The sequence below is a fragment of the Furipterus horrens genome, unplaced genomic scaffold, assembly GCF_987537825.1.
Source record: "Furipterus horrens unplaced genomic scaffold, mFurHor1.1.pri manual_scaffold_2, whole genome shotgun sequence".
NCBI lineage: Eukaryota > Metazoa > Chordata > Mammalia > Chiroptera > Furipteridae > Furipterus > Furipterus horrens.
Genome location: NW_028327172.1, coordinates 164,325,609 through 164,339,462, shown reverse-complemented (window position 1 = coordinate 164,339,462; position 13,854 = coordinate 164,325,609). Strand labels below are relative to the sequence as shown.

The 13,854-nt window shown below is 37.1% G+C and overlaps 1 protein-coding gene across 3 annotated transcripts in view; it reads right to left on the bottom strand.

Moving 5' to 3' along the window:
* RASGEF1B (RasGEF domain family member 1B) overlaps positions 1-13,854 on the bottom strand; it is a 565,627-nt gene continuing 551,773 nt past the window's right edge. For all 3 annotated transcript variants that reach the window (XM_090266714.1, XM_090266713.1, XM_090266715.1), the window contains 7 exons: positions 13,727-13,829; positions 12,161-12,240; positions 10,977-11,072; positions 5,951-6,046; positions 5,510-5,633; positions 4,243-4,315; positions 1-1,351 (listed from right to left, as the gene is read on the bottom strand). In XM_090266714.1, coding sequence (XP_090122840.1) covers positions 1,327-1,351; positions 4,243-4,315; positions 5,510-5,633; positions 5,951-6,046; positions 10,977-11,072; positions 12,161-12,240; positions 13,727-13,829 — 597 coding nt within the window. In that variant the 3' untranslated portion in view covers positions 1-1,326. The remainder of the gene's footprint in view (positions 1,352-4,242; positions 4,316-5,509; positions 5,634-5,950; positions 6,047-10,976; positions 11,073-12,160; positions 12,241-13,726; positions 13,830-13,854) is intronic.

The window sequence follows — 13,854 nt, the reverse complement described above, 5'->3', positions numbered from 1 at the left end:
TGCAGAGTGTGAAATATATTGATGGTTGCAAAGGGACAACTGGGAGACATGTCAGATCTGCTGAGAGGGCGTGCAGCACACACACATGCTCTGTTTTTGAAACCATGTCATTGAAGTTTTCAAATACATCTCTGTTTGGAACACAATGTTTTGTTTTTCATCAGCACGGTTTACTACTCTATAGCTTCTCCTAGAGTAACTAAGTATAATGGCTTTTTGCAGAGCAACTACAGACTTATTTAGATGTTTAACAAGGTGAACTATTTCACAATCAGGTCAACCACTGAGTTGAAAGCAAGATGTTTTTCATTTGCTTGGTTCACTGCTGTGGCGGGCGTGGTGGTGGTGGTGGTTGGTGGCAATTTTTCCAATTTATTCTTCGTTCACCTGTTTAGTCACCAGCAGCCTCCAAAAGGCAATGAAAAATAAGAGTCTGTTAAAAAATTAAGTTGTAATTAGCCTTTGGGTTCTTCCAAGACCCTTAAAGTCAGATAATTTAAATTTACAAGAGAAAAAAATATATGCGTTATGGAAAACTAAGTAACAAAAAACTACTGCAAAATACATCTGTCTAACACAGTGGTCAGCTGTAAACAGCTCAGAGGGGTAAAGAAAACAAATACTTCTTCTAGAACGTTAAGCAGTCCAATGACAAACTCTGCTTCCTTTTTCTAGTGGCTATTTTCCTACCACAGTGTTGAGCTTCATTATTATATTAAATAACTTATGTGGGTAAAAAGGAGTTTGCTAACCAGCAGCCAACTCAAAACCTTGTTGGAAGAGGGAGGAGAGGAATTCACAACACAGCACGCACTAAGGGAAGCGAAGTCCACAGTCAGCTTTCAACCAGTCCTCCTCCTCCTGACCAAGCCGCTAAGCTGAAGTTCGGGATCTCACGGGAGGGTTTGCTCCTCTTCCTCCTCTCCCTTTTCCATTTAAGTTAACAAAGACACATGGGCTTCCTAAGAGCCAGCACTCAGCTGGGCAAGTCCCATTAGCAGCAAATGTTCAACAAATAAGAAAAACACACACACACAAAAGAAAGCTCCATCCAGGTGCAGAGCTGTGATTCACATGGAAATTCCAGGAGATGAGTCATATGCAGAGCCGGGGTCTTCAGAGGATTCTTGCTCAAGTGTCTTCAGTGAACATTTCAGTCTCACAAAATCTGAGTCAGTCTGTCAGCTGTGGGGACTCAGCTTCCCGTCTGCTCTTGAGTGAGCTTGCTTGCAGGGACTTGGTGACTTTTTATAGCACTCAATGCCAGAGGACAAAGGCCAGCCCCTCAAGGACCACGAGATGCAGCAGCAGCCAGTATCCCATTTGTTAAACTCTGCCTAAGAGGCTTGACCTGAGCAATAAAAAAAAAACAAAAAAAACATATGAACAACTGTATCAGATTATTTGAAATAGGGTTAAAACGCCTTGCCAAATACTAGTTCCATTTTTCCTGTGTTTTAAGTTTTTTGGATTTTTCTTTGTTTAATATATTTAAAAAGAGGGAAAAAAATATTGTGTTGAAGTCCTGGTTTTTTTGGACAACTGCTAGTCACTTAAAATAAATATATATTAATGGAGAGAGCAAAAGCTTTGTTTATAGATAAGTCTATATTTTGAGTGGCTTTATATTAAAACAAAAATAAATCATTAATGATAGAAAGCTTTTAGCTGTGTGCTGGTCTTATCAGAGGTGGGCTTATTTAGTGACTATAAGCATCTTCACATTCCATTCCCACTGAGGGCATTTAAATAACAAGTGACAACAAAGGTGTTTATTTACCCTCAGAGGTGCATTTTTCATTGCCGCTGCTAAACCAAAGCATCTGAATGGCTCTAGGGCCAACAGGAAAAGTGTCTATGTAAAAAATACATTACTGCCCTCAAAGCTAATGTATGTACTTGCTTTCAGGTACTGTAATTAGTCTTAGCATCCATTTAACATATGGGGTTTTGCAAATGATCATGACCTCTTTTCTTTTCTTTCTCCTCTTTGCGGTTGCTGCTATGCTTGGCCAACAGCTGAGGTGACCCAGTCTCATTCCTCAACACTGCAGGAGCTTGTGTCCAGCACTGTGACCAATGTGGGGCAAGACCTTCTGCTGGCCTTTAAGGGGTTTTACATAGTAGTAGGAAAAATAAGCATGTATACTACAAAACGACACAGGGTTGTACCGGGAGAGGAAGATGGCGGTAGAGTGCAGATGGATCGGGAAGCAAGAGGGAGGCATTCGAGTGGGGCTTTAAAACTGGACAAGATATGGAAGAGGCTGTGCTCATGGCTGAAATCCAGACTCAGAGGAGAGTCTGTTCTTCGAGGCCCCTTACAAACAATTTTAACATGGCAACTAGCCTTTTATACCAAAAATAGATCTCTACTGTGTTTATATGCATATTCCCTCATACACCATTCACTCGATTGTACCACTGCTGGTCCCTCAATGAATTCTTACCAGGAGCATCGTTACTGAGCACTTTCGAGTTGAGTACAATGGTAAATGAATTCATGGCTTTGTGTCTGAATTTACACCAGTACAGCGCAACCTCTTTTTTACGTCATGTTTCTAAATTTTCTACTAAATTCTTGGGTCACATTTCAACCAATCAACTGTTAAATGTTCTTGTGTACTGTGTGTATAGTACATACAAATATGGGACAAAATTACATAATTCAGTCTTTAGCTTTCACTATCAACCTTTTTACTTACAAACCCTTCCAAATGAACCACTATTCCATAGGACTATGGCGTGAACGAAGAACAATCAGAAGGGAATAACAACTAGAAAAGTATATGGTAGGTTTGGATTATTTTAGTGTGTCTGGATTTCACAGGTAATGCAGGTACCAGGTATTACTTATGTACAGTGAACTCAGCTGCTTACCAATTTAAAAAAAATCCATACAAAAAGTAACAACAGCTAAGTTGTACTCAGGGGTTCTAAAAGCTTAATGTTTTTTAAAAACAGAAAAGGAGGATTAGAAAGAGGAGAAATATGGATGGCATATTTTATCTATAAAAGATAACCAAAAGGAGTAATTTCCAAATTTTTTATCCAGCAAGGTGTATCTGAGGCTCATGTTTCACACATATGTAAATAATATTTAAGAGTGTAGTTATTATCTTTTAATACCAACAGTAAGTAATATAAGATTTTAATACAGATGGGCCACTAGCAGGCATAAAATTTCATAAAAGTAGAACTGGGCATCAGGCCAGTAAACTGTTACATTCCCATGATTCCAGGTATTGGTCATACCTTTATCATGTTTGTGTCTAGGGATAAAAGAAGCATCTCTAATCCTTTACCTAGCACCAAAACTTGCTGTAAGGATAATTATTCCAGTGACAATGTACTTTACCCCTTCTCATTGAGAAGTACAAGGAAAGCCTAAATTTTCCATGGAAACAAACAAAATCACACAAAACCAAATACATCTTAGATATATCCTAGTTCATGAAACCTCATCCAATATTGTTTAATGAAGGCTCCCAAATGACTGGGAAGAAGAGAAAATGTGCTCATCCACCTTGGTATAAAGGGGCACATATTCCCAGAGTGTCTTAGTAGAAATACAAATATAGCAATTTTGATTATATTATTATTATACTCTGGAATGTTATCACCTATTAAAGTATCTCGAATGGTTGAAATGCAAATCTACCTACCCTAGTTTTGTTTGGAAAATACATTTATTTAAAAATACTAATAGAGTAACAAAATATTTAAATATGAAAAGATCCTGGATTATGTTTAAAGAGCCAACTCTCTCTCTTTCTCAAACCAAGGTCGGGACCAAGACTCAGTCAGTATGTGACACACTCAAATTTACTGAACCGACTGGCACATAGGTCTCTTTTACCTCAAGTCAACTGAAAGTTTAGTGTTAGAACTATTCAGAAATATAGTCTGAACTTCTTTCAGATGAAGAGAATGAGTCAGTGTTCCTTTTATCACATCATGGGGTGATTTCAGTTTTTTATTCTTTAAAATAATGGGAGACAGAAAAAAAACGGGCATTGTATAAATCTGCCAATATATTTAAAAAAAAAGAAAAAAGAAAAACAATAAAACTGAATGATGGTAATGAGGACTTTAAGCCACAAAGATTCAGTTAACAGGAAGGAGGAGACACTGAGGGCTTGGAACACATGGGCAGGGACCTCCTACAGAAAGCAAGTGGCTTTCCTTTGGAAAGGCTGACACCTTTAAATTTGCCCAGCAATGAGAAGCAACGAGACCCACCTTAAAGACTTCCATCTGTCTTTCTCTATATGGTTTTCAGGTCCTTCACTCTCATAGGAAGCCAAGTACAGCGCTACAATCAACCAAAAGTAAGAATGCATTAACATTAAAGTCACCTCTGGACATCTTATCTACCACCATCCATTTCCTGTTTAACCTGAGCCAAACCCTATAGCAAAACACACTCCCTAGCACATCAATTATGACTGAGAATCCTCAGCATTTCATTGAGAACACAGAATATCATTTTGTCCCTGATTGACCCTCTCCACAAAAACTCAAGGGACTCTTGGCCAAAATGGCACTTAATTAACTATGAGACAATTTATGAGGCAAAAAAAAAAAGGCTTACAAATGCAAGTCATATGACGTTATCCTATACTCACATTTATGTTCTTTACAAAGAAGAGGTGGGAGGGGCATCCACTTCTGGTAGCCCTGATATTTTTTAATTAATAAATAAATTAGGCAAAAAGCTAGATTTTTAGGCCACTTTTTCATCCTTTTAATATATTTTCTTTATTTTTAAACCAAAATGCACCTTCATCCAAAGATTTAAAAGCTTGTTATTAATCCTATGTAGAGATTTAAAATGATCAAGTCCCCTCTAGAATGCTAATATTAATTCCACAAAAGTTCTTCAGTCATTATCATGAACACTATCCATCTACTATAGGAAATTATTAGTTAATAGATGCTACTGACTTCTATAATATTAGGATATAACAAATCAATAGAATAAATCCATGAGTCTTTTATAAATAACTTTACACCTTTATGGTCAATTATTTCTATACATCCATCGCTTTATCTGCCTCAAAGTCCCTGATATTTTCATAGGTAAAGACTTTCCACTACTTTTTCAAACAGCAGGGGGAAGCGATTAACTGTTTATTTACTCAAATTACCTTGCATATCATCACACCTCAAAACATCTTTCTTTTCCCCTTCAAGCAAGCCCAAACAAGGGAAACAAAAATTCTTTAAAAACTCTTGCTGATGCCCAAACCTCTGCAGACCACGCATTATAAAGAATGCTTAAGCCCAGAAACATATCTTTTATGGCTGAATATGAAGTGAGTGTGTGGAAACTATATTAGGGATAAATCCTACGGTTTTCTGTGCAACACAAAATTCTTCAGATGGAATAGGTCAGAAGCCAGACCTCATGCAACTGAAGAACTAGGCACCAAGCATTTATACACTAATTTCCTAATAACAGGGTTTGGGGATGCTGGTGGTAGTGCCAGCTGAATGGTCTACTTACAATCTTCACTGAAGACTGGTACTGTGTGCAGGTACTGCAAGATCTTCCGGTCCTTCTCAAATGGACATTCCACTTGTTTCCACGTCATGAATTCACTCACTTGTTTGGCCAGTTCCCAAAATTTCTAGAAAAGAGTAAATTAAAGAATTTAAAAGCAATCATCAAGAATTACAAGCTTAGAAGAGCCCATTCCATTTAATGTTTTTCTGGCTTTTCTAATCTGCTGAACTATGTAATTTTTTAATTTCATAAAAAGTAGGTATAGGTATCTGCTAGGTACAGGTAGAAATTTACTCAAATACTTTCAAATAACTAATAATACTGATGCAGCTAATTTGTTCTGCTTGGTATTATTATCTTCTTATAAAATGTAGGTAAAGAGAAAATTTGCTTCTAGAACTCCAGCCTCAGGTGTAGTGCTGGGGGACTTTTCATCCTCACCTCAAAGTTGACATGGCCATTCGGAAGGCGGTTGGCACAGCCCTCATTGAGGAAATAAATATCTTTGATTAAAAGACTGAAGAATGGTATCACAATCTAAAAAACAAACAAACAAAAGATTCTGGTTTGTTCTGTGCAGATAACATTTAGCCTCTTATCAAACAGTATAAGAACTTAATGACAACATTAACTCTGGATTACGTAAAAGGCCAGAGTGAATTAAGATACAGTGTTTTGTTTACCGCCCATGAGAGCAGTTTCCTCCCTATATAATGTTGCTTAAGACACAAATGCTATTAATAACCAAAAGACAGCAAAGATAAGTAACACTGGACAGTGGATAGATTCATGTTATTCCCAGTTTTCCTGTTTTTCTCAGTGCAATAGCATATAATAAAATCTGAAAGTTCTAACGACAATCAAAGGGAAAAGATCTAAAGAGCTCTTGCTTTTCATTTATCAAATTATTAATAGCATACCTGTCATTGCAGGTATCAAAATTTTAACATGCGTGACCCATCTCCCTGCTAGAATCTGTATGGTTATAAATATCACTTCTTCTTCATTTTAGATGATTTTTTTTTTAGATGAGCATTTCATTTTACTCTAGAAGACATTGCTCAAGGTAATAGGAGAGCTCAGGGTTTTAGGTATTAGCTGCTACAAACTTCTTATTAAGTAAACTTGCCTTCAGATGACAGAACAAGTTAGCACCTGTTCTCATGGGAAATCACCAAAGAAAGATCTTACACAATATGTTGTGAGAAGTGCCCAAGTGAAGAAGGAATATAAATGTGCATATTAAAATTAATGGTTATTTAAAAAATAAGCCTTTCCTGCCTCATATCTTTGGTTTGATGAGGTGGTATTTAATTTATTAACCTAAAATAATGATAATCTCTAAGAGAGTCCCCTAACTCCTACTAAGCCCATATGGAACAAAGGACAAAGCTCGAACATAGTAACGTCCACTTTCTCTCAGATGCCAACACGATTTTAAAGATTCTAAATTTCCTCCAATACAAATAATGCTTCAAACACAAAATTGCAGGCCTATGTTGTTTACCCAAAAGCAAGTTTTTGAAGTTTCCCTAAGCTTATGGTTCATGTAGATACATCTATACTAAATAAATGAGAGGTCTGTAAAATATATGTTTTGGCTCCTATTTAAAAATATTAAGTATCATTTTCCACCTCTAGAGAGAAATTCAGATTTTCCCCTAAAGTTACTTATTTAAAAAAAAAAAAAAAAAAAAAAAAAGCTTTGATTATTTTTTGTTTCATTGATCTTTAAATATCCCAAGTGCATATTGATTCTAACAGCCCCTTTGATTATCATACTTTCAATCATTTGCTATTGTCTCTGGTGGAAGTGTCTTAAGCTGAATTATTAAAGATGCCCCCCCAACCCGTACTCCTTCAAATGATGCTAGTGTTTCTGTTATTTTAGAATTAAACAGACATGGTACCAATGATAAAACACAACATCTGAACCTCGTTTCTTGGAAAGACCACTTGGGACTGGGAAGTGCTGGACTTTGGACTCTGTCAAACATCAGTTTAAAATCTGGCTCTACAATTTACTGGAGGCATGGGCCAGGGGTTGGCAAACTGTGGCCTGTGGCCTGTGGCCCGGCCCACCACCTGTTTTGGGATAGCCTAAGAGTCATACAGTTTATATTCTTAAATGGCTGGAAAAATACCAAATGAATAATATTTCATGAGCATGAAAATGATATGAAATTCCAGTTACAGTGGCCATGCAGCTTTGCTGGGGAACAGCCATGCTCACTCACCCACATGTCGTCTGTGTCTGCCTACGTGCTATTGTATCAGTGCTGAGTAGCTGCAACAGACATGGTACAGCCCACAAAGCCTAAAAATACTTATGATCTGGTCCTTAAGAGAAAAAGTTTGATAACTCCTCGTAAAGCCTAGCATCCTAGGAAAGCCTCGTGTCCTCGCCTTAAAATGGAAACAGCAGCAACTAACTCATTGAGTTGTGGTGAAGATTAAATTAAATAATACAGGTTTGACTTCAACGAAGCACTCCCCAAAAAACAATGGGCCCCGTATAAAGGACAGATATATTACTGATGCTCTTAAAAGATTATAAAAATACATCATCATAAGGCAGCCCCTGGGAAAGGAGGCAATATTATAATCAAGATGCAATGTTTACACATTGTAATAGCTTTTAAGCAAGACCTCTGTTTCTGTGCTCTATTCTGTAGTGCCGGGCTGTGAGAGTCATGGGGTGCTGAAAATTTACTCTCTCATACTGATATTTAAAGTTTTCATAAATTCAAATATCATGTCATGTGCCTCTTATTGGGTGGCAAGGGCTATACTGTATGTGATTTTTGCATGCATGATACCTGCAAGATGCTCTACGACCGACTGAATCATTCTTCCAAGAAAACAGAAATATAAGAAATCTTCCTTAAGATGCTTTCCTGCTCTGTTCCTTATGCTCATATGCAAGAAAAGTCTCACAGGCTTCTTCAACTTTTCATTTACAGATAGTTCCCTTCAGCTCTCTAGCCCCTATTAAAACCTAACAGAGTAAAAATCATGAGGTTCTAAGGACTTTGCATTTCTGTGAGCTAAGGTGAATATGTGGGTTACTAACAAGACAGAGCAAGAGTCTGGTTTCTAGGAACTCTTGCCAATAATGGAGAACTTCTCGAATAATAATGTCTTCCAATTCCCTCTCAGAACGTTCTTAATTCAGAGGCTCAGCCACTACACATTAAAGGCATTATCAGTTCCACGCCTAGAAATGAAGGCTCATAAGCACAAACAAGTTTCCATGACCGAAAGGAGAATGGTAAAAAGATTTAAAACCACACAATTGTATAAAGAATGGTTAAAAACCTGGACGCATGTGTTCCCATGGGGGAGGGGTACTATTTGAAGACCATTTAAGGCTCCTGTGTGGAAGACGGATTTGATTTGTTCTCTAATAAAGTATTAGATGTGCCACTTTGGCCACATAAACTAGAGATCTGAAAGAATACCAAAGATTCTATTACTCTAGTTATGTGTCCAGGAAGATTTTAAAACAGGAAATTACTTAGGAATAAAGAGAGTTTACCCTCACTTCAAAAAAGAAAAATGAATCCCAATTCTCTTGAATAAAAGATGGATTTTATCTAAAAATGTTTATAGTCACAGACTTGGAGACTAATTGTGAAAAAGAAACAGCATAGTTTTTTAATGGTGGTGATTTCATTTGTTTTATAAACTAGAGAGCACAATTCATATGCTCACACAGAACTGATTTAAAAAAATAAACAACAAATCCACCCCAGCTGGTGTGGCTCAGTTGGTTGGGTGTCATCCTGCAAACTAAAGGGTGGCCGGTTCAAATCCTGGTTGGGGCACATGCCTGGGTTGTAGGCTTGGTCCCCAGGTCCCTAGTCGGGGCACATGCAGAAGGCTACTGGTCAATATTTCTCTCCTTTATAGATGTTTCTTTCCTTCTCTTTCTCCCTCCCTTCCTCTTCTCTAAAAATAAAAACATAAGTAAGTAAATAAATAAAACTAAGCAGACAGAATTTATTAAATGCTATAAAAGGTAAATACTTTGGGTATTTTTTCCCTTAGGAAAAGCTATTAGAGGCCCACAAATATTAAATGGGAATTTGGGGGCGGCGTTAGGCTATTTTGACCACTGCTGCAGCTCCCTCCTAAGAGACAGGACACTGTGGCTGCCTCACTGAGCAGGGCCCACCGGCCTCTCACTGAGGGCCGAGCAGACATGCAGAGGGAGCCGAGCCTCCGGCACAGAGAGGTAAGTGAGAAGCTGCAGACAGCCTCCTCATCCTTCAGGGCACTGGGTCCTCCCATGGATGTGCTCACTTTCCAAAGCTTAAAAAATGTCTGATGAGATCTCTTCTCAATCTAGTCACAGGAGTACTGGGATTTGAGCAAGTTAAATTGAAAAGCTGGTAAACTCCATTGGGCTAAATTATAGAAAGTTAATTCTGCTTCATCCCCTCTCTGACCTTGTTTCTTTATTTAAAGGACAGGTAATATATTTACAGAATCTCTCAAACGGTATCAGAACTGCTGTTTCAGATACTGTTGCCACCCAGTTTAGCCTTTTTAAAAGGTGGGGGTTATTTTTGTGTTTGTTTTTATTTTAGACCCTGAAGCTGAGGCTTTTTGAGGGGAAGGGATTGAGAAACCCTGAACTATTTTTTACCTTCATTTTCTTTCATTTGTTGAAGATACAGTTTAAGTTAAAAGACGGAAAGAATCTATGCAGAAAATAACTTTCATCAAGTAACCTTTGTCAGCCCTTTACCACAACCAGGTGTTTATTTCTCATATAACATGATCTTAAAATGTTGAAACGACTTATCCTTCCTCTGTAAGGAAACAACCTTGAAGTGTGCCTACAAAGGACCCTCAGAGTCAAGAACATGGTGGACCCAGGATAGTATGAAATTGTTTAAGGGCAGGGTAAACAGAGTAAGAATTATTAATTTCTCAGATACCATTCCTACACTTTTCTGCCACCCACATACCCAATTAGTCACAGCAGGCCTAATGTTATAGCAACTAACCTACTTTCTGAAAATAAATGACTTGACCATGGGAGGTAAGCTGATTCTTTTAACAGAAAAGGTTACATTAAGTCAGCTACCTTGTGCTGAGCTTAAACATCTTTTTTCCATTAAATCAAATTAGTCTCTAATACTATTAGTCATCTTAACATATGACTTAATTTATTTCTTGAAATGCAGCTAAGACACATTACAAAATAATCATTTAAATAATGCAATAATAACACAGCAACATACATTTGCAAAATTCTATACCAAGTTACCCTTTCCCTTTCTGCAGTACAACTTTCTTTAGCATGCTCCTTCCCTATGTGGCCAGCAAGAAAATTTCTACAATATATCAGCTTTCTTAGATCTGAGCAGGTAAAAGAAGGTCAGTGTAACAGTTCACAATGCATTTCAGTGCAACACATGGCAACTCCACCATGAATGAAACTCCTTTAAACACATACCTTCTCTCTGCTGCTATGAGCAGTTAAAGACCTTTGTGCTGCCCCACGAAGCGCTGTTCGGTAATTATAGAAATTGCTGGAAGGGTCCATCTGATGCTATAGACAAAAGAGAGGAAAGAATAAACTATTTACTTCTCACCTGCAGAACGTTTACAAGATCAGATTTTTAACTCTACATAAAAATTTTGAAATCACTTGGGAACTCATTAAGAATGTGACTTATCTCTCCTATACACACATGTAGGCATGAAACACATAAGAACACAAATATTTTCTTTCCTGAGGTTTTGTTTATTCCTACAAGCTGATGTAGCTTCAATAATGTTAAACCAAGACCAAATTTTTTCCATGTTAACTGTTGAGATTAGACTTAAAACTGATAACAAAGACTCAAACACCAACATAAGAAACCACTGCCTGGTGTCATTTAAAGGTCAATATATATGCTTAGCCATCATACAGTGATCCAGCACTTTATAGTGAACTTGCTCTTTGCTGTTGGTAACAAATCATTCAGAAACAATTGAGGCATATTACCTCAGAAGAAAGAAAAGAAATTTATTACACAATATGAATAAAGCAAAATGCAATATACTCAATGTTAATCCCAACTGGGGAGAAAACTTAGGGGAAAAAAAATACTTTTAATATCTCCAAAGATAGCAGATTCAAAGCATCAATACACCAAGATAATAATGATATAACTCTGATTCAAACACAAGTACCTTTATGTACGTCTTACTATCCTGAGAACTAAATGACAAGGGCTTTTTCACAGGTTAGCTAAATTTGTTGAAAAGATGGGGAATGAATATTTTTGGAGGAATGGGGAACTCCTTCTTTGGGATATTGTAAATAAATAAAGTTAGGAGGCACACACTGAGGTAGAACTCCAGACTATCCAAGATCCACATTCCATCCTGGCATATGAGGTGATGTGACTGACAGGTCACTATTTCTTCAGTCAGTTCTCCCCAAAATGGATGCCTCTCCCTCTGAAAGGGGTAGTCTACAACCTGATATCCCCCTTGCCCTCCAATTCTAGTCCCTTTCTTTTCCCTGGGTCTGTACAGTAGGTTTTCATCTGTGTAGAACTATCCGATCAAAAGACAGAAGCACACAGACAAATCTGCCTTTTTCAGGTGTAAAATGTTACTTAACAGCAAAGCATCATCTCCACGTACCTCAAGAACGTCGAACTTCGCAGTCTTCACTTTGGCCCAAGTTTTCTTTAGTCGAGAGACTGGGCTCATATTCATGCCAGCTACCCATTTAAAATGGGGAGGGGAAAAGAAAATTGAAAGAGAGAAGTAAGAAAAGTCATTCTAACTCTGAAAAAAGTGCTAAATGTAAGTTAAACTTCATGAAAAACTGCCAAACAGTTTTGCAAAGTTGTAGTACCATTTTACACTCCCACCAATAATGTCTGAGAGTTCCACTTGCTCCACATCCTCACCAATACTTGGTGCAACCAACATTTTTAGTTTTAGTCATTTCAGTGTGTGAAATGGTATTTCACTGTGATTTTAATTTGTATTTCTCTGATGACTAATGATGTGGGTGGAGCACCTATTCATATACTTATTATGCACTAGTATATCTTTTGTGAAGTGTTCAAATATGTTGCCCTCTTTTTCATTGTATTACTTGTCTCACTATTGATTTGTAGGGTTCTTTATAGATTCTAGATACAAGTTCTTTTTCAACTATACATATTATAAGTATTTTCTCCCATGATATGGCTTAACATTTTCCTAACGGTAAAGAGAAAAAATAAATAAGTAAATACTAAATGTATTCCATGAGTGAATTCTTGCATACCTAAAATTAACTCATCCTCTATTACCTAGACTCTGGACCTTCCACGTCCCCTACTTAGATATTATTCTGTTCACTCTTTTCATGGAGTGAGCCAGATGAAGAGCTGAAACGTGGCCAGTATTTTTATGGGAAAGACAAGGGGAAATGATATGAAAAGGAAATGGAGAAAAAAACTGGTGACAGGAGATGTTTATTAGGATCAAAATTACTGAATTAAATTTGGTGCATTCTCTGGCTTCAAAATGACCCAGAATCTAGAGAGCCAGGTAAATATTCAAATATTTACTGAGTACATACAACGTGTAGTACAGTCATATCATTCATCTTGTAAATTAGGATACTTTTTAATGAGTCATTATCAATAAATGTGGCGACTACAATTATAATTTGGGAAAACTAGGACACAGTGTTACCTAATGCCCTATTGATAAGATTCATGGGAAAACATATGGCCACTGACATTTATATCCTCATGCTACAGAAGAGAAGCAAAATTTGTATTTGAGGGAAGTAAGGTCTGTATTGATAAGCACTAGGAAATGCACAGACAGAAAATGTTCCAGTTTCTCAAGCTACCTTCTTGCTGATGGGATCATATAATTTAATCTCAGATCAAATATTTCTATAATGATGAATACACAAGCTGCTCAAATACTTTTTGAGCACAGGTTAGACAAATATCTCACTAATAAGCTTTTATAGGTAAACATTCAGGGAAAGATAAACTGATCATATGTATTCCATGAACTCTAGTATACTTCAAAAAGATTGTACAGACTCGTACCAATTTGGGTATTCTGAACACTCTGAAACAATTCAAGATTAAAAAATATCGTTCTCATGAACAAAAAGTATTTGCAAATTTTCAATAGATACATTTCACAAAAGCTATAAAAATAAAGGACATGCATCCTCCAGAAAACACTCACAGATTATTGCCATCAAGGAATTAAAGTTGCCAATGTTAAAACACTCTCGAGCAACATCAATGAAATACTCAATCATTCTTGCCCGGTGCTTCTTCTTTACAGGCTGCACAGAAAAAAGAAAAATGAGG